The sequence below is a fragment of the Perissodus microlepis genome, chromosome 4 (assembly GCF_051167445.1).
Source record: "Perissodus microlepis isolate ML-2025 ecotype Zambia chromosome 4, ASM5116744v1, whole genome shotgun sequence".
In the NCBI taxonomy this organism is placed as follows: Eukaryota; Metazoa; Chordata; class Actinopteri; order Cichliformes; family Cichlidae; genus Perissodus; species Perissodus microlepis.
In genome coordinates this window covers 17812438-17831542 of record NC_140464.1, presented here as the reverse complement: position 1 = coordinate 17831542, position 19105 = coordinate 17812438, and the positions used below count along the sequence as shown (strand labels likewise).

The 19105-nt window shown below is 41.4% G+C and overlaps 2 protein-coding genes across 3 annotated transcripts; one reads left to right on the top strand and one right to left on the bottom strand.

Moving 5' to 3' along the window:
* Nucleotides 1-1226: 1226 nt before the first annotated feature.
* luc7l3 (LUC7-like 3 pre-mRNA splicing factor) lies at nucleotides 1227-8871 on the bottom strand. 2 transcript variants are annotated; one of them, XM_084926238.1, is made up of 11 exons: nucleotides 8599-8871; nucleotides 7822-7888; nucleotides 7676-7715; nucleotides 7436-7580; nucleotides 7198-7272; nucleotides 6100-6204; nucleotides 5651-5812; nucleotides 5106-5497; nucleotides 4744-4934; nucleotides 3582-3796; nucleotides 1227-1918 (listed from the first exon to the last, which is right to left on the bottom strand). In XM_084926238.1, the coding sequence occupies exons 1-10, from the start codon at nucleotides 8695-8697 to the stop codon at nucleotides 3615-3617; spliced, it is 1458 nt and encodes a 485-aa protein (XP_084782364.1). In that variant the 5' UTR covers nucleotides 8698-8871; the 3' UTR covers nucleotides 1227-1918; nucleotides 3582-3614. The 2 variants fall into 2 exon arrangements, with proteins under 2 accessions (XP_084782364.1, XP_084782362.1); XM_084926236.1 differs by having other exon boundaries at nucleotides 1227-3796.
* A 1874-nt stretch (nucleotides 8872-10745) lies between these two features.
* ankrd40 (ankyrin repeat domain 40) lies at nucleotides 10746-17768 on the top strand. The gene is made up of 5 exons (XM_084926235.1): nucleotides 10746-11259; nucleotides 11809-11957; nucleotides 12322-12954; nucleotides 13874-14055; nucleotides 15286-17768. The coding sequence occupies exons 1-5, from the start codon at nucleotides 11126-11128 to the stop codon at nucleotides 15427-15429; spliced, it is 1242 nt and encodes a 413-aa protein (XP_084782361.1). The 5' UTR covers nucleotides 10746-11125; the 3' UTR covers nucleotides 15430-17768.
* The last annotated feature ends 1337 nt before the right edge of the window (nucleotides 17769-19105 follow it).

Genomic DNA, 19105 nt, shown 5'->3' with positions numbered 1-19105 from the left:
TTGATTAGAAAAGATGATGAACTCAAAGCTATCTGGAGGGACAATTTTTGATTTTAATGCGTGTATAGATAGACTTACTGGGCCTTGCACAACATATGCAGTTTACTGCTGAGCAAGGTGAAAATATGATACAAAGGTGATTCTTAGAAATGCACAGAATACATTTTACGTTTGATTTTGCACAGACAGGAATCGGTTTTCTCAAGGAAGCATTTAAACAACCAACAAAATCACGTTTATTAATAGTTTATCGTTATTTCTAAATAAAGCTAATCATTTTCTGAGAGTTCTCCCTTCACAAGCTTATGAACTTGAGTGACATCCCAGTCTTAATCCACAGGGTTTAATATGATGTTGACCTACCCCTTACAGCCACAACAGCCTCAACTCTTCTGGGAAGGTTTTTCACGAGGGTGTTTATGGGAATTTTTGACCATTCTTCCAGAAGCACATTTGTGAGGTCAGCCACTAATGTCGGATGATACGTCCTGGTTCAAGTCTCCAGTTCATCACAAAGGTGTTCTTTTGGACACATTCGCAGAAATCTTTGCAGCACCTTCATGCCTAGGTGTTGCCAGTGAGGTGATTGGAACATCCGAATTCAATGCTTTAGATAAGTGAGTGAATGATTTTGGCAATATAGTGTACTTAAACAGAGTTCATTGCTAAAGCTGTAAAAGTTTTGTTCTCTTGCAGATCAGAGCAGGACAAATTTCACTGTCAAAGGATCTATAAATGATTTTTTAAAAATTCTTACTTTGATAATAAAACATTTAGCAGCCTATTGAATTCACACAAACTGATCCAAGTAATTATGGGAAGACTTAAATCACACATTGGATGTTGATCAAATATTCACATTGTATTTGGCAGATGGTACAATTCACTAGGAAAACCGTCAGTGAAAAAATATTTGGGGAAAAAAAAAAGAAAAAAAAAAAAAAAAAAAAAAGATGTAAATCTAGCTGCAAATCAAACATGCTAATGAGACTGCAGCACTGGTGGTGAAAGCACATCTAGGACTAGTTTTTGTGTACATATCCACACTGGCCCCCACTGTTGAGATTAAGAAGGTAAGTTGCCAGATAAACCAAGATCCATATTTTTAGGCAAGAAAATAACAGACCCACAAGGTGCCACTAGAGATGAGCCTCTACCTCTTATATAGAAGAGTCTCAATGACGGGGGTGGGGAAGGTGACAAAAAACAAAACACCCAAAACAATCTTGACAAGATTTTGCTTTTTATTCATCGTGGTACAACATGGACAATAAAAGCAGGGCAAAAAAAGAAACAAATTAAGTCTCCAAAATTGATCAAAATTAAATCAGAGTATTTTACAGTTATGGAACAAGAGCGATCAAAATGAGCTCTAAAGTAGAGGAGAAAAGAAGACACTGCTCGTCTCAAAAGGTCTAACACTGTACATACGCTTCAACTGACTTTAAAAAAAAAAAAAAGAAAAAAAAAAGAAGGGAGGTCAGGAAGTGAAGTAGAACCTGACAAATCAATACAAACCACAAGCACTGTTCATTTTATTTTATTTTCACTAAATGCCAAGAAACACGGAGGATGTGGAAAGAGTTTCAAAATAAAAAACAAAAATCCATAAAGAGTTTCTCTAAGTTTGGTTTGTTAAGTGATGTCTGGCTGACATCTTGACCAGTAAAATCAGATAAACAGATGAACCACAACTATCCTTATCCAGCCAAAAGATGGACAGGTAATGGAACAAGAAAAATCGATGCATTCTGTCCTCTCTCCTCAATTTTACGCGTTTTTATTTATTTTCATGTTTCTTTAAATAAGCCATTACACATTTGTGGTTCACCTTGTTTTTAAGCAGCGAAGTATCAGGTTCAGGGTAAGGATGGGTGCACTCTTCAACTTCTTCCTCAACCAGATATTCCAGCTTCCCCTGTTGAGCATAAAGAAACGTCCACAAAATGCGATGTTAGCCAGGGTCCCACAACATCCGCTTGTAGCAACGACTGCTGCCACTCAAACAACAACAATTTACAAAGTCATTTGATAGTCAAATTTCCCTCAAGAGACACTGCTAATAATGCACAAAGCTATCCATTTACTAGCACAACAGACACTTGAAGTCTTGACTGCATTTGGCCAAAATTCCCTGAGATTATTTTGTTTTCTGTACATTTTGCACAAGTTTGCAATTTAAAGAAGCTCTTCAGGAGCTGCCTCAAGTCTAAACCTGAACTTAGTGTCAAATCTACAATATCTGCTTTGCCAAAGAGGAAATGCACTTGATATGTTTTTTTAAGTGTAAAATTACAAACACCTGAGCAAATTAGATTTTTAAAAACACACGAACGAAGCACTGCGGAAAAGCACACATCAGCAATGATTTCCAATTTGGCAAAGGAATATGAGGCAGGCTGTCTGTGCATCTGTGTCTCTCTGACAATCCTATCGCACATTCTCCCCAAACATGTTTGAAAGTTAACAAATAGGAAAACAAAGAAAGCACAATTAAAAATATATGTGACACAATCAAGCTTTCAAGTTCGTGTTCTGGAGAAGTACACAATTTGCTTTTTTTTCTGACAGGCAACAGCATTCAGAAATGGATGTGGGTAGAGAAAGGAGTACCTGGGGTGAGTACCTGCACAGTTTGAGAGTCAGAGAGTATCCATGATTTTTAATTTGCCCTTTTCTCATGTGGTCTCGCTCACAACACCAACGCTGTGTGAGGTATGGAAGTCAGCTGCAATTCATTCGATAAACCCTACCCTCCAGTTAGTTAGGTTACGTTAGACCCCCGGTGCTTTAACACCCCCCAAACACACACTGGCATGGCATCATCAGGCACAGTACGCTGGACAACAAATCCATGGCAATTGCGTTATAAATATGGCAAAATAAATAGCTTCTTTGTGACAAAAAAAAAAAAAAAAAACCTCTGACCAAGGCTGTGTGTTCACCTGTGCGTTTACATATGAGCAGGAGAAAACGCCAAGGTTTTTAAATGGAAACATGTACACACACAGTGACTGGTTTTCCTCCCTATATGGATTATTACAGCAACAAATAGCAATTATTACATTTTGCTACTTCAAAGTAAAAAAACAAAAACAAAAGATAAATAAATATAAAAATAAATAAATAAAAGAAACAAGTAAATACAGGCAGGAAATCTTGACTGGATGCGTTAACTTTTTCTGCCATTTTGTCCACAAAGACAAATATACATCTATAAGGATCAAAAACCGATACAAAACGAGGGGTACCTCTGGGCATGTTTGCTCAGGACTACACTGGCCTTTCCCTCTTGGCTTTGTGTGAATGATTTCTACCTTCTTCTCATTCATCGGGCCTAGTCCTTCATCTTCAGTGCATACTTATGATGCACTATTCAAAAACAGGATAAAGATATTTGCATATAGTACATAAGACAAAATCATAGGCATTGAACTGAACATAAACAGGGTGGGAGAGCAGGGGTGAGGGGGTGGGTAAAGGGAGATGGGAAAGGTGGGTAGGGGAGGGGACGTGAGAGGGGAGGGTGGAGGGGATTGGGTTGAGAGCCAGGGGAGGTGTGAGGAGGAGGACGCACTTACCTGAGCCTGATCTGAGGTCCTATCAGATCAGTTTTAATTGGACTGAGTGTCACCTTCAGAATGGAGGAGCTCTTGCTGGCCGTTTAGCAGAGGGGAGAAGGCAGCCGCCTCCGTCTGCATCGGTTCCGCTTCTGAAGAAGCCTTGATGGCGGCTGCATCTCCGTCTGAGTGCTTGTCTTTCTTAGAGCTGCTCCTCTCCTCTGTACCCTTACGGTCTGAAGAAAAAGAAAAAAAAAGAAAAAAAAAAGAGAGAAAACATTGCACACATTAGCAAGAAATATTTGTGCAACCTCGGTTTAAACTGTCTTATTAAAGAGTTCAACAGGTGCTTGTTGATGCACAAATGTTCAGTAGGATTGTGTCGAGCTCTGGCTCACCTCTTTCATTTGTTATGGGCACAGACTGCTGCAGGACTTCTTATGGGAACAGCTTGATTGTGTAAGTAGGTTGTCTGGGTAAGCACCAAACAAACTGCCCTTTATTGGTATTAACAAAATTATCTGTGCCTGAATATTATGCATTAGTAATCCTACTACTTCGCATTTATGGAATACTGTCCTAAACAGACAAAAGAGGGAGACTGTACAATTACCGCTCATGTAGTCTAAAAGATACATAACAAGTGCTTTGTGTGAAGTGCTTTATGTAACATAATTTCAAAGTACAATAGGTTTCTTTTAAATTCATATTGATACATTTTTAGTTGCTCCACGGTGTAGTGGTTTAAACATTCACCTAACAAGGAGAAAATCTGGGGTTTGATCCCGGGAGGAGACACAAACCTCTTTCGGGTAGAAGACAACTTGCATAGAAATCTGCCAAATCAAATATGTGGAGCTACTCATTGTGACTCATTGAGAGCAGCCAAAAGTCTCACTAGGATTTTTTTCTCCATCTCAATGAGACTTTTACCTGGATACATAATAAAATGCTTTTGCCATTGTTGAAGAAATTCCCTCAAGGTATTCCTAATATAGACCTGTCCAGAGTGGGCCCTGCCTTTCACCATATGAAACAGGCTCCAGCGCCCCATTTTAACCCTGAACTAGATAAGTAGAAGAGCACAGATAAATGGAGGGATGGTATTCAATATATACTGTTTGTAAGGACAGCGGATGATGAGGAAGCAACAAACACAAAAATAAAAATAATCAGACGGTACCTTTGTCTTTTGATGACCGCTCTCTGTCTCTCTCCTTTTCCCGATCCCTGTCCCGGTCCTTGCTTCGGCTACGGCTGCGGTGGCGGTGAGATTTGCGCTCCGAGCTACGCGATCTCCTCCTGTCACGACTTCGGGAGCGGCGTTTCCTGTCGGAGCGTTCACGGCTGCGTCTTCTCTCTCTGTCCCGGCTCCTATAGAAAAGGCAAGAAAAAGTGCTGTGGTTAAAATGACTTTTGAGAAAAGAATCATTCAGAATTATAAATATATCATCCCTCATGTTTTAAATTGTAACATTTCATTGGATTCTGCTTTGTGTGTGACATTTCCGTGACTATAAATCCAAGTGCAACGCTCAGTCGTACCTGCTACGTTTGCGTTCCCTGTCCCTGTCCTTGTCTCTGCTCCTGGACCTCCGGCGCTCGCGGGATCTACTCCGTTTCCTGTCCGATGCTCGACTGGAGTGGCGGCTGCCAGAGTGGCTTCGACGTGCCCTCCTATCCCTCTCTCTGTCTCTGTCCCTCTCTCTTTCTCTGTCCCGCTCTCTCTCCCTCTCTCTTTCTCTGTCTCTCTCCCTTTCACGCTCTCGCTCTCGTTCCCTCTCCTTCTCTCGCTCTTTTTCGCGCTCCTTCTCCTTCTCTTCCCCCTCTTTGCGCTTTTTCTCCCTTTCCTCCCTCTCCCGTTCCCGCTCTTCTCGTTCTCTTTTGAGGGCTGGGTTTTCACCCTGAGGGTCTTCAGAGCGACGGCGCAGTTTTTCCTGAGAATACAAAAACATTACATATTATATAATTTCTAACATTTGCAGACATTTGTAAATAATAACACCAAGCATGGTCGAATTGAAACACTCTTTCAAGCAGCTCAAGTTTGTAAAAAAGTTCTAGATACAAGAATGACACAATCCTGTCACCTTGAGCTCCTCTACAGTGGATTTGATCTTGGCGTAGCCCATGTGCTGCTTCCCCATCAAGTGGTCGTCCACTCGGGACTGTGCGTCGCCCACAATGAGGAAGGCCCCACACACCTCACACACTTCCATCTGTTTCTCCTGGGCAGCAAAGCTCTCGATGGTCTGGAATGAAAGGACATAAATTTGTTATTAGACATCAAGTCAAACAATAAGGAAACATTTCTGATTTGCATCATAGCTGCCTGCCCAGCTCGCACAGATTTTACTTTAGGAGTATTAATAACACATACAGCTACAGTGAAAAATAACTTTTAGCTCACCGGCTGGGTTTAAACTTGTATTTGAAATGGAATTAAACTCATGTTAACTGACTGATAGTAGGTGATGCTCATGTTATGCTATCTTAAGCTGTGTTTGTAGGCTGATTAGCCCAGGGTAAACTGACTCACCGAGGGGGTGGAGCTGAGTAGTTCCCTCTCCTCCTTCAGCTGCTCCACCAGTTTCATCATTCCCTGGGCCTCCTCCACTCGGCCCTCAGAGCCCAGTTCCTCAATCTGAGAAAAAGACAAAAGCCATGTTACAATGTCACGACTTGATTTATGGAGTGCATATAAGAATTTAGGGAGTTTTATTTTAAATAATGTGATCTGTAATACAGTCAGGTAAAAGCATCTGAAATGTCATACAGTCTAGAGTGCATGCACAAAAACAGCTGTGGTCACAACAGGTAGCTGTTCCTGTTTTAATGCTTTCAAGTCTGAAGTCAGCTTACACTTAGATCAGTGTGAACAGCAACATGTTTCCTTATTTTCCCAAAGGGTTCAAAATCTCCTTCCACAGATTACATTTGTTTATTATTCAATTATTTTAAAGAGAAACTACACAAGTGTGGGTAGCAATGAACCTCCTGACAGGACAGCCTTTATCAGACTTGTGCTCTAATGTAGTCTTCTTTTCAAATGCATGTACAATTAGCCATGCACTCCACACACCTTCTAAATTCACAAATTTTGGTGGAACAGTGAAGCTGCAGAGGTTCAGAGGTAGTTAAATTAGAGGAGTTTTAATATATGTGGTAAACCAGCCGAGGTAATGCAGACCGCACAAGAGAGGTGAAGACATGAGTGCGGACAGGGAGGTGTGGGTAGAAATGAGTGTCAGGGGTGATTTGTAACAGAACAATAGCAGCTAGAGTGAAGGGTTAGGATTATCAGATGGTAGTCCCGCCTGCTATGATGTATGAGTTAAACTCAGATTAGAGCTCAAGGAGGCTGAGTTAAAGATGTTGAAATATTCATTGGGAGAAACCAGGAAGGAAGACTTATGGATGTAGAGGAGGAGGACATGCCGAGAGTTAGCGTGACAGGGGAGGATGCTAGTAATAAGGTCAGAGGAAGGCAGGTGTTCCACTGTGACAACCCCTAAAGCAAAGCACTGGAAGAAGAACTTGTAGGAGACCGTCAGATATCCTGATGCAAGAAGACAAACCTGCGTTCAAATCTTTCAGTTTTTCTCAAACACTACCAATTTAAAGATTTAGGGCAAACCTGCACAACCAGGTCTTCGATCTTCTCTGTTAGAACCTGGACTTTCTCCTCATTCTTTCCTGATGGACCAGGGCCCTACAGAATGAATACATGAGTACAATTAAGTTCAATGCATCCTAAGCAGAAACATACAGGTAATGTTATTTTCTTTTAGATTCATAACTTGCACTGTGGTCCGAGAAAACATGAAGATGCACAGAAGAGTTTGAGAATGATGTTCTCAAATAAAAGCACGAACCCCTGCATTCTGCTGAGCCTGGGAAAGCGCAAGCCGGGCATGCCCTCTGCGGATCCGCCGCTCCACTTCTGCCAGGAGTGACTGCAGATAGCGCAAGAAATCTCGCTCATAACCTTCCTTCATGAAGCGAGAGCTTTTCTCATACCTGGATATAACAACACAGAATTGGTTAGTTATGTGTAACATATCAAGCCAAAAAAACGGAAAGAAAAAGGAAAAAAAGCCACAATAAGAACTTACATTTTTCGAAGATTTTCATCATGGATTTTCTCACACGGACCTGGAAACCCAAAACAAACATATTATTGTCAAATAGTTGTTTGTTAAATCTCAAGGGCTTTGTCCAGATTATAATACATTTTGGGAATACAAAGTTCCCAACTTACCCAAGTCAGAGCGGGTGTTTGTGAATAACTCAGCAGGGCAGAAGCCACACAAATAGTACCGACAGACCTTAATAAAAGAAAACATATCAAACAGTTTTATGTAAATTTTGCTTCCATAGTAGATTACATTGGATTAAGTGACAGCATGTTACTTACACCAACTATGAGCAAATGAATGTGGTAGTCATACAAATTCACATAATCAATTTCTGCTTGAACTAAGAACACAAAAAATACCCACAACACTGCAAGTGCAACAAAAACACAACAGCATGGAAAACAGTATTTGTTACTAATATTAAATATTAATGCCAAATTACATACAAAGCAACATGTATGTAACCGTATTTAGTCTTGAGACATCGCAATGCCAGTTTATGCAATAAGCAGAGCATAACCGAGCATAAGAGAACGTAATGTGCAGGTCCTTTCACACATTAGCACGTCGAAATCATTTGTATTAACACAGTTAAACTATTATCTCAATTATACCTAGAAAACAAGTTGCTAAAACTGAAGTGAGCCCAATGAAACCCTTTAAGAATGACCAAATCGCGATGCTAATCTCGCTAACACGCGTGCTCAAGCACCACTGACTCAAACCGCCCGCTTTTCGCCATTGATTCTGTGCGTGAATCGAAAATTTTTAATTTGGAGGCCATACCGCCTAAACTAGCCGGTACCCACCGCGCACGCCATGCACGCTTATTTTGGACACCTCACGGCTAATAGGTTTTAAAACTAGCTAAGCTAATGGTAGCTAGAATGCTAACTTACGCTCTCGTCGTCCCAGCGTACGTTGGACCGCTTCTCGTCAGGGGCCAAGTTTCTATCTCGACCCATCAACTCGTCGAGTAACTGGGCGGCAGAAAGCATTATTCCTGCAGGAATGTAGCCTTAATTTAAAGTACTACAATAATATCCAGAAGGCCCAATTTACACCATCTGCTGCGCGAAGTACTTCTAATCAAAATGGCAGACCTTGTAACAACAACGCCCGCTAACAGTCCGAATACAACTAGCCCAGGAGCTGCTCCCGCGGCCTCTGAACCGGAAGTACTAGTCTGACCATCGTGTCCAGGATTCAGTTCTCCGTATCGTGCCGCAAACTTTACCATTGATCAAAAATGGACAAAATGTGCAATTTCTATTTTGTATTTTGTACCAGAAACCGATGTTGCGGCACTGCGTATGTTTATACCTTGTTTTATTTTGAAAGTTTACACCGGAAGCAACTTCAGAGTAGTCTGATGAGCTTGGAAAGAAAAGCGTCTGGACTTCTTTAAGTTTCTTGAAGACAAATGCTACATTGAAGAGCCAGATTGTGGTGGTGTGTGAAAAATATCACCAGAGGCTATCACACAAGGACATTCAGACTAATATTATTTTCCACTAGTATTGGATCTTTATTTGATACTGTAATATATAATGTTTACTTGTTGCTTTTACTCAGTTCCCATCGGTCACACTAAAAACTTCAAGCTCAGTGAATGTTGATCATAACAAGCACATGCGAAGCTTTCTGACTGCATATTTCACAGTTGCAGTGCTATGACATCATCAAAATCTATCTCAGTGATGCAGATTTTGCCAGATCTGATTACTGCCAGGAATGATTAATAAATGCATACTTTTGTGACTTCAGTGCTGACCAAATATTTATTAAGGCAAGTCCACATAAATTTCCTGTTAATGTCCCCAATGTGTTTTAGTTTTCCTCTGTCACACCAACCCTCTGCATGTCCTCCTTCACTCCATCTATGAGCTGTAACTTTGCCTCCTCTCCTTTCATTTAACTATACATCATAAGAGGTCTTACTACCATCTAGTAACTCATTTCAACTCCCTCTGAGTTTCTATGCACCTCTACAGCAACACTCAGAGCAAGCATTGCATCTTTTTACATCCAGTAGTGCCTCCAAAAAAATTTTTATAGGGTGGTCATATGGGGGCCACTAAAACTATTGGGCTGGCAGAGCAAAAATTGAATTCACAGTTTTATTATGCTCTTGTCAAATATAATTTCAAATATAACATATTAGTTTTCTGCTAAGAAAGTTGATATCACTGAAGATATGCACATATGAAAACCAAATAATATTATGAAATCCTCTTGATCCCCCCCGCCGCCGCTCTTCTCAACACACTTTCTTCCCTCATTTGTGCATTTCCACCTCTTACCTTAATCACCCAGAACTGCTGTGCATCTTTTCCACCTTGATCTCTTTCCATACCCAGTTTATACAACTCCTGCTCTCTGTTCTTAGTGTCCAGAGCCTTACATACAATCCACTATTATCCTTTGCCACTTCTCTTTGCTGTACACCCAGCCTCCCAGTACTCTTGTCTACTTTTTCTTTGCTAACCTCTTCCTTTAAATGCTTTCTTGTACTTCCGCATTTTACCACTAAGACTCCTTATCTTCTTTCCTCTCGTCTTCTTGCAGTTTCCCTCGCCACTCACAGAGTCTGAAACTGTGATTCTTTAAAATTGCTGCCTTGCAGCTGAAGTATCCCTGGTGTATCTTACGCCAAGGTTCAAGTTAGTGTAGTATCGTGGGTGTTTGCTCCCCTCTAGTGGCATACTGAAGAAATGCAGCATAAAAATGTACTGCAAGTTTAAAACCAGTATTTATAACTTTATTAAAATGGATATAAAAACAAAAGTAACAGGTGTGCTTGGGGCAAATAATCAACAGCTGTTTTAGCTTTTTCTGGACTGGCTATTATAAGTGTAGGGAGGTTTATTCCAGCTTGACTGCAACACGTGTGAGTCAAAAACAGTTAAAGTACTTTGAACTTTTATCTCCCAGTTATTTCCTTATTCATGACAGCCAACGGCAGTATCACACAATTTACGTGGGGAAACGCACGGGCTACGCGATTCCTCGGAGGGGAACTAACGTTTGTGCTCACTGTTGTCACATCTAAAGATGCCCCCCCCCCCCCCCGATGAGGCGGCGGTGTTTTTGGCAGTGCATTGACGGAGCTCTGACACTACTGCTTGATTGAATGAGTTTATAGCGAGTGCATGCGGTGCCACTGTAACGCGAACTAACAGCAGAAACACGCGGCGGGGACACGACTTGACGTGTGAACGCCAGAGACGGTCAACACGTAGTTGAAATAGCCAAAGCGATTTGCTGCCATAAGCTAGCGCCTCGTCGAGCTAGCTAGTAGGTAAGGTTAGCCTGGTAGCTAATGCTAGCTGTAACCAGTATATTTAGCTAATTAGTATTGGTAACATAATTCGCGTGGTCTTTGCGTGTCCTATGAGCGCACGTCGCTAGCCGTGTGAACCAAAAATGTCCACAAATTCGCTGGATAAAGAGCTACAGGAGCAGCTGAGAGAGGCGTCTGCCATCGGGGATATCGATGAAGTGCGGGCGTTAGTGGAGAGTGGGGTTAATGTCAACTCACAAAACGAAATCAACGGATGGTGAGTGTTTTCACCGATTTATAGTAGTATTTGTTCGGTCGCGACTGCAGCCGGCCAGGAGTTGAGTGCAGTCATTGCAGAGCAAAGCTACAGGGATTAAAAACACTGCTCAGCGTTATCCTATTACGCCAAAGAGGGCTTGTTAATCAGCCGGCGCTGCCACTTTTAGCTTTTCTTTAAAAGCAGCAATCAAGCAAAATATTGAGTAAAGTGGCTGCTTCAACCACAAGCCTGTTCTCTTTGCTATAGCCTGATTACTGAGTTCGGAAACACAAACCAACCTTTGATTAATAATTTTTCACGCATGCGCTCATCATCAGTTACTTTGCACCTGTAAAGAACCAAGTAGAGTTATGTCGAGATTTTGGTTAAAGTTTAAAGTAATCTATACATTATTTATATTTTTCCAATTGTATGCCAGTGCCACACACTATAGTCAGCTTAATGAGAGGTGGTACCACTTGAGTGATACAGTATATTTCTGTAGTTATTTTTCCTTTTCTTTTTGTACACCACTAAATTCTTTTGTTTCTCCAATAATCCCTGCAGGACATGCTTACACTGGGCATGCAAGAGGAATCACAAGCACATAGTGTCCTACTTACTCAGTTGTGGAGCGGACAAAGACATCCTCACAGCTAAGGATGAGTTAGCGTCACAACTGACATCCAAGCCGGAGATCAAAAGACTGTTAGGAGGTAAAGTCAACATTTCTCACTCTGCTGCTCCCTGTGTCACATTGGTGAAACTGGGCTGGTTACGGTTCTGGCCGTAGAGCAGGTTGTCCACCAGTTGTAGATTCAGTGGATCGATACCCGGCTCCTCTGATCTGCATGCTGAAGCTTTCTTGGGCATCATCAATGTGTGAATGTTAGGAAGTGCTTAGGCATAGATAAAAGTACTGCATGAATGTGTAAGTGTGATTGAGTGAGTGAAGTGTATATCTATAATCAGTTATAACACTGGGTATTTGTGTTGACGCATCTGCGGCAGTCTTTGCTATTGTTTCGAGTCTATTCGCAGGAAATAATCCCCCCTCTTTTGTGATCATTATTACAACAGTTGAGGTGGAGGAAGTGCCTGAAGTGAAGGAGCCCGAGTTGCCAATCGTCCCCAACTACCTGTCTAACCCGCCCTTTATGTATTCCAAGATGGACAAGAAGTCAGAGGTGATTCACCTTACACAAAACGGTTCTGGAGAGCACGCTGAAGACACGCAGAGTGATTCGGCATCTCTTTCACCAACACACGAGCCTCCTCGGAAACTCGTCTTCGATGCCTCCGCTCCTTCCTCAAATCCCACCATCAACCACAGCCAAGCCCAGACTGGGGAGTTCATCCCTGTGAACGAGCAGAACGGTGTCTCACCCAGCACGGCTGCTTCCCACAGTCACACTGTCGTTAACTGTACGGTGCCCATGGACCTATCAGTCGAGCCTCACCTTGTCAACCACGCCGACTACCCGCACACAGTGGTGCACAACGGCACCGTGTGTTCGCCTCCACTGGCCTCACCCAGTCCCAGCTTGGCTAGCAACGGCGGGAGCCAGGTCCAAGCCCCAGTGGCCAGCACAAACCCGACTGTGAGCAGACAACAGTCTATCCCGCAGCAACTGAGTTACGGCCAGGCTGGTGGTGCCATGCCAGCCTTCCAGCCTTTCTTTTTCACCAGCACCTTCCCTGTCAATGTACAAGGTGGGTTTACTGTGAATTAAAGATTAAAATAACAGGAAATGTTTATCTCAATTTCAAACACATTAAGTGGGAAGAAACAACTCCCCTGGTTTACTCTGAAGCATCGAGGTGCAGCACCACAAGTATCAGCACATTTTTCTAATAGACATGATGTGCGGTTTACTTTTTATATATCTTGTTTGTTTAATGTTTATGCAAATAGAAATATAAAAACAACAGCATGGATTATTTTCTAGAAACTGCATGCTTTAAGGATTTCTTAGCTGAGAGTAGTGACTTACTCCTTAGCTAGCAGAGCCCCATTAAATTACTGCACACTGCTAAACACCCGCTGGTGTTAGGCGTAGCAGGGTGAAGAAAGAACCAGGCTCTTTGACACTTTGTCGGTGAATGTTCTGACAGTAAAACTTTCATGTGGCATGGCAGTATGGATATTTGCAGCCGAGTTACTAATAATATCACAGATATAACAACTTAATTTGACTCTATGATGTCGTCGACCTGTCAAACCAGAAGCTGATCTTCATGACAAAATATAACCAGCATGCTTTCTTTATTAATGTGCTTTCATAAAAACTAAACAGACCCTTTCTTTTCACTTTTTAAATGATCAGTAAATGAACTGTTCAGAAAGAATATTCAGTCTCTCATAATAGTACAAAGCATTCATAAGATGCTGCTGTCTGAGCACAGACAGAAAAATCATATATTTGCGTTTCCACAGGTTACATGTTACCATGTGTGCTTGAGATTACCAAAACCTCTCAACCACTTTGAGCTGTAGAGAAAGTTCAAATGGTTCCTGAAAGATAAGAATTATTTTATAATTTTACAGCCAAAATGACAAGATGCACCAGGCGCATGTGTGATACTTTGGTGGTTAATGTAAAGATGTATTGCTGTTGTTCTCTCTCTCTAGAGTTGGTACTGAAGGTGCGTATCCAGAACCCCAATGCGCGGGAGAACGACTTCATTGAGGTGGAGCTGGACCGCCAGGAGCTCACCTATCGTTCCCTTCTACGAGTCTGTTGCCGCGAGTTGGATATCAGCGCCGAGCACGTGGAGAAGATCCGCAAGCTGCCCAACACCATGCTGAGAAAGGTACAGACACAAAAGCCTGCTTACTCTGTGTAGGCTGATGATGTTATTGTATAGTGTCATGTCCACACAATGGAGAACAAGAGACCGATTTTATCTGTCACAGCATCTTAGATGTGGAAAGATAATTTCAGCCATTTAAAGGCTTTTTTTCCTCTTTATTATTATTTCTTGGGCTCATTTAAAGGTAACCATGAGACGGATAGTATAACAAACAAATTCAGTGGAGGGGAAAAAGTGGAATATATTTAGTCTGCTGTCTGTGTGGTTACAAAATTGGCCTCACTCTATGAAACTTTGAAACTTTAAACCTTTAAACAAAAGGTTGTTGTGAATATTATAGGTTGCCATATCCAAGGACTGTGCGACATCTTCTGCTACTGTGTAATTTCGTGCAAAATACACACCTAATGAAAATGCACCAAAGCCACTCTCAGGCTGACATGTTGTATATAATGCATGCTTAGTATCTGCCTAGCACAGAAAAGCCACCTGTCCTGTTAGGTTAGGAATATATTCAAAACTATTCAGCTTTTTAGTCTCACTGCTTTCCTCTGTTTGACTCATGCATGTGACACTCTCTAAATCTCTTAATCTGTAGTTTGTGAGCCACTTTAACTTTCCATTGAAACCTTCCCACCCCCGTCGGTACACTGTGTTCATGTTCTTTTATGTCCAAATGATGACTGCGTGATCAAATTAGAATGAATATATAAAGACAAAGCTGCAGCATGTAGGGCTGCAACAAGTGGTTCATTTTGTTTTCTCTTTACATTCGTTGTTTAGTCTGTGAAAATTCAAAGTAGCTGAAAGTGGTTCTGTATTGTAGTCCAACCCCAGCGTGACCCAAACTGAACTCCACTGACATAAAAAGACAAGAAGCTTTGGGCTTTACACAGCTAAGCATCAGTTACGTAAAATTATTGAAGGCATAAGTAAGCTATTTCAGGTCTGTGTCTCTTGATTGGTTAAACCTTCATATTTAAAAATAATTGAGGGGGGTACGTGCACTGGGTGGTAGATTTCAGTAAGGAGGTATGCTCTCAGCAACAACACACACAGTTCTGTGCTATTGTGTTAGTTTAGAATTCAGTGATTCCATTTTTCTTTCTTTGGTCATATCCATGTCCTCTCTACTTTATGGATGTCCATGAAAAAAAGATTTAACTTGAACTTGTTGAAACTGTAGTGTTTGTTGACGATTTTAAATGCGACTATCTGTCTCCTGACCAGGACAAGGACGTGGCTCGGTTGCAGGACTTTCAGGAGCTGGAGGTCGTGTTGGAGAAAGCAGAAGGCCTGTCCCTCTTCTCTGGGTCTGGGGGCCTAACAGACAGACCCTGCTACAACATGAAGGCCTCCCGACTCACCTACTAGAGCTCCCAAAAAGCTGGAAGTCCCCCTGCTTACAATGGGCTTCTGTAGCTACCCTCAAGCAACCATAACTAGTTGCCTGCCCAGGTCCCTCATTACAGTTTTGTTCAGCTTTGGTGTTTTGCCAGTTTAACTAACTGGGAATCTTTTTTTTTTTTTTTCCCCCCAGACTGTAGCTTATTGTTTGCCTCCTGTCCTCCTCTGACCCTCACGCTGCTTTTGTGTACCCAAACCAGTTCTAAGTGATTACTGATGCATGGTGCCCTCGATGACTTGCAGAAGTATTCGGACACCTCTCTCATCTCTTTAGCTCTTTTCTCTCCTCCCACTGCACTTTGTGCCAAGGCTCCAGTAGGACAACAGAGGAGGACACTGGCTTGTCTTCCTTATGGGGCTGGACTTGAACGGGATTCTGCAATAGCCTTATATGGACACATTTCTATACTGGTTCAGGCTGTGGTCTGAGAAGACAGAGGGCAAAAGGAAGGATTTGCATAACTCTAACTGATAAGATAATCAAGTCAACAGAACAGGACCAGGCGCAGCACAGTGGACGTGACCTGTTGAGTGATATCACACATACTGGCTCTAGTACACACTTTCATATATGCTGTAGGCAAAAAACTGTGTGGGTTTTTTTTCCTGCAGTGTATCTGCTCTTGGCCTAATTCTCAAGGTGGATTTAATCTTACAACAGGTGACATTTGAAGTATCGCTGGACTAATTTTACTTGTATTAGACGATAGCAGAGATGACGCTTTAATCGCTTTCCCACAAGGATGGACACGTTTGAGCAGGAGTACTCGTTTCCCTGCATAGTGACACCATTCAGTTGTACACTGTGGTAAAGGAAGATCTAGTTATGTTTATTCACGTAAGACTTAAATGTTGGAGATAAAACTGCAGCCACTTGAAACTGACCCCCCACCCCCCTTATTTTTTCTTTTTCTCTTTAAACAAATGTCACTTTTGCTTTGCAGGGTATGTTAATCTGTTTCGTCACTAAAAACTTATTGTCAACTGTGAAGGGTTCATATTTAATTTACAATTACACTAATACTAATAAAGCAAGACCATGAATAACTCTTTAGGCTGACGAGGCTCGAGTCCCAGCAGAGGTTGCGGACGACGCTCCGTTTCGTTTTTCCGTGAGTTCGAATGTATTCAGTTGTTGTCCATACGTTTAAATGTGTCAGGATTGAAACCAAAAACTGATCTAGCCAGCAAAGATGCTAATCATACAAAAGAAGGCATCCTCGACCGATATTCAACTCCAGGAAGGAATGAAACAGGAGATTGCTAAGGACCTGGGGGGTTTGTTTTTTATGATTCAGCGCTTCCTCGTTGCGAAAATAATATTACAAATAGCACTGTTACTTCAATTCAAACCTAAACTCGTATATGGTGACTAGATTTTTTTTTTTTAAGTAAAGGAGTATAAATGGCTTTAGTTCTACCAGCAAGGCCTGTCTAGTGCTAGCAAGACCTTTTAAAAATTTAAATACACAACAAAAAAATCAAAGTAATGTAAGATGATGATTAACACTAATAGGAAAGCTAATTGTTAAACTGGTGAAGAGGCACAGCCACGTCGTGTTAGATGGTAATGTTTTATGCTGCTTTCATCGACACATAATCCTTTAATTCACAATGCTGGGGCTCGTTTCTTTTAAGCAGTGCTGGCGGACGCCGCTCATGTCCTGCAATCGGTTTCTTACCCAGTGGTAACTGTTTACTGTTCAACTGTATTACCTGAAGCTCTTACTGTATTTATATGTTTTATATTTTTTAATTAATTTGTATGTATGTTTGAAACCAGCTAGGCCTGTTGTTTTGTGTCAAAAAAAAGTGTTTCAGAGGAGTTCAAAAAGTGGCGGGGTGGGGGGGTGCGGTGATGCTGAAGCTAAGTGCAATGTGTGGGGAGGAGGAAGGTGTTTCAGAGGTTTTCGTGAAGGTGAAAGGAGGTAGACGGAGTGCTTAGTTTATGTTCCAAACTTTTTTAAAATGCTTTATTAAGTGAAGTTGTGCCACGTGTGTCAGGCAGGAGCTCGGTTGAGAAAGTGGGGACGGTTTGCGCCCCGGTGAATGAGAGCAGCATGTTTGCAGTCGGTTTTTATGGAGTCGTCTTTGATTCTGTGGGAAGCGATGACTAACGTTGTATTTGTTGGGTTGCTTATTGTTCTAGAAAAAGCAGTTTGACTTAACCTATGCATTCAGAGTCTGATATTTTTATATACAGTACGTCCTGTGTACTTGTAGAATTAATCTTGGGCACTGTTAATTTTGTTTGTTTTTGTTTCTGATGACCTGTATGTTCTTTGATAAAGCATGGTATATCTCCATCTGACTAATTGTTTTAATATCTACACTGAACTCTTCCTTTTACATGTGTTGTGTTGCAGGTTTAAATGAAATTAAATGTTTCAGCTGACAACCACAAGAGGGCACACATGAGAAAATACAGGCATCGGAAGAGCCACATAAAGGAGGACTAGTGTGATAATCTAAAGTTTTTTCCAAATTTCTTTGAGTTCACTACAGTCATTAATCTGAGCTTGTTTAAATACTGGACTATTTTAGCTTTACACTGAAACGAATCAATTTTTAGTTATCTGCTCTTCTCTGTGTCTGGGGAGTCATTTAAATACTGTTCAGTTCTAATCCTTATACTGTCACATAGGACAGTTATGGATGTGAACTGTCACAGTAAGCTTTCTCAGTCTTTGCTACATTAATGGTTTCATTATTGTCATTTAGAAGTGTAGCAGGGTAAGCAGGTAAATAAGAGAAGCTTTAACCCCTCCCCTTTTTTTCCCTTTTAAACAAATATCACTTTTGCTCTGTAATACAAACAGAGATACTATGTGTATTACAGCCTAAACGTTGATTCTAATAAACATCAGAATATTTTTCCATTTGTATGTTGTTAGCTATACAAACCCAAATCTAAGTATAATAAAACCACAGGGAAGTATATTAAACTCTTACCAAGGTACATTTGATAAGATGATTCTCATAGTGTCATCACATTGCTCATAGCTTGCATACATCAATCAGCCAGTCAGGAGTCAAGGAGTTGCTTGACATTTACATTTTAAATGCTGCCGTTACAATTATATGCCACTTCATTGGGTACACTTTGCCAGTAGTGGACTGATCCAATTCAGAGCTGCCGTTGTTCTTCGTGGCATAGATTCAACAAGGTGCTGAAAACATTCCTCGGAAATGTTGGGCCATATCGACATGGTAGCATCTAATGTCAATCTCCCCGTTCTGCCACATCCCAAAGGTGATCTGGTGACTGTGGAAGCCCTTTGAGTGCAGGCAACTTATTGCCACGCTCGAGATTCATGATGTGATCTTTGTGACCTCGCTTGTTATCCTGCTGGAAGCAGCCATCAGAAGATGGATACACTTTTCATAAAAGGATGGCCATGGTCAGCAATAATATTCAGGTAGGCTGTGGTATTTAAACAATGCATAATTGGTACTAAGGGGCCGAAAATTTGCCATGAAAATAACCCTCGCACTATCGCAGCACCATCACCAGCCTGAACTGTTGAAACAAGGCAGGATGGGTCCATGCTTTCATGCTGTTGATGTTAAATTGTGACCCTGCCATCTGAATAATTGTTGGACAAAGTGGCATTTTTTCCCAGTCTTTTTTTCCTTGTTTGTG

What these genes read in the sequence shown, in the direction of transcription:
- luc7l3 (XM_084926236.1), bottom strand. Translation starts at nt 8,697, where the DNA reads ATGCTTTCTGCCGCCCAGTTACTCGACGAGTTGATGGGTCGAGATAGA. An exon ending in AAACACCCGCTCTGACTTGG is followed by an intron (nt 7,716 to 7,821) that starts GTAAGTTGGGAA and finishes TTGGGTTTCCAG; the next exon opens with GTCCGTGTGAGAAAATCCAT. An exon ending in GATGAAAATCTTCGAAAAAT is followed by an intron (nt 7,581 to 7,675) that starts GTAAGTTCTTAT and finishes TGTTATATCCAG; the next exon opens with GTATGAGAAAAGCTCTCGCT.
- ankrd40 (XM_084926235.1), top strand. Translation starts at nt 11,126, where the DNA reads ATGTCCACAAATTCGCTGGATAAAGAGCTACAGGAGCAGCTGAGAGAG. An exon ending in CTTCCCTGTCAATGTACAAG is followed by an intron (nt 12,955 to 13,873) that starts GTGGGTTTACTG and finishes CTCTCTCTCTAG; the next exon opens with AGTTGGTACTGAAGGTGCGT. An exon ending in CCAACACCATGCTGAGAAAG is followed by an intron (nt 14,056 to 15,285) that starts GTACAGACACAA and finishes TCTCCTGACCAG; the next exon opens with GACAAGGACGTGGCTCGGTT.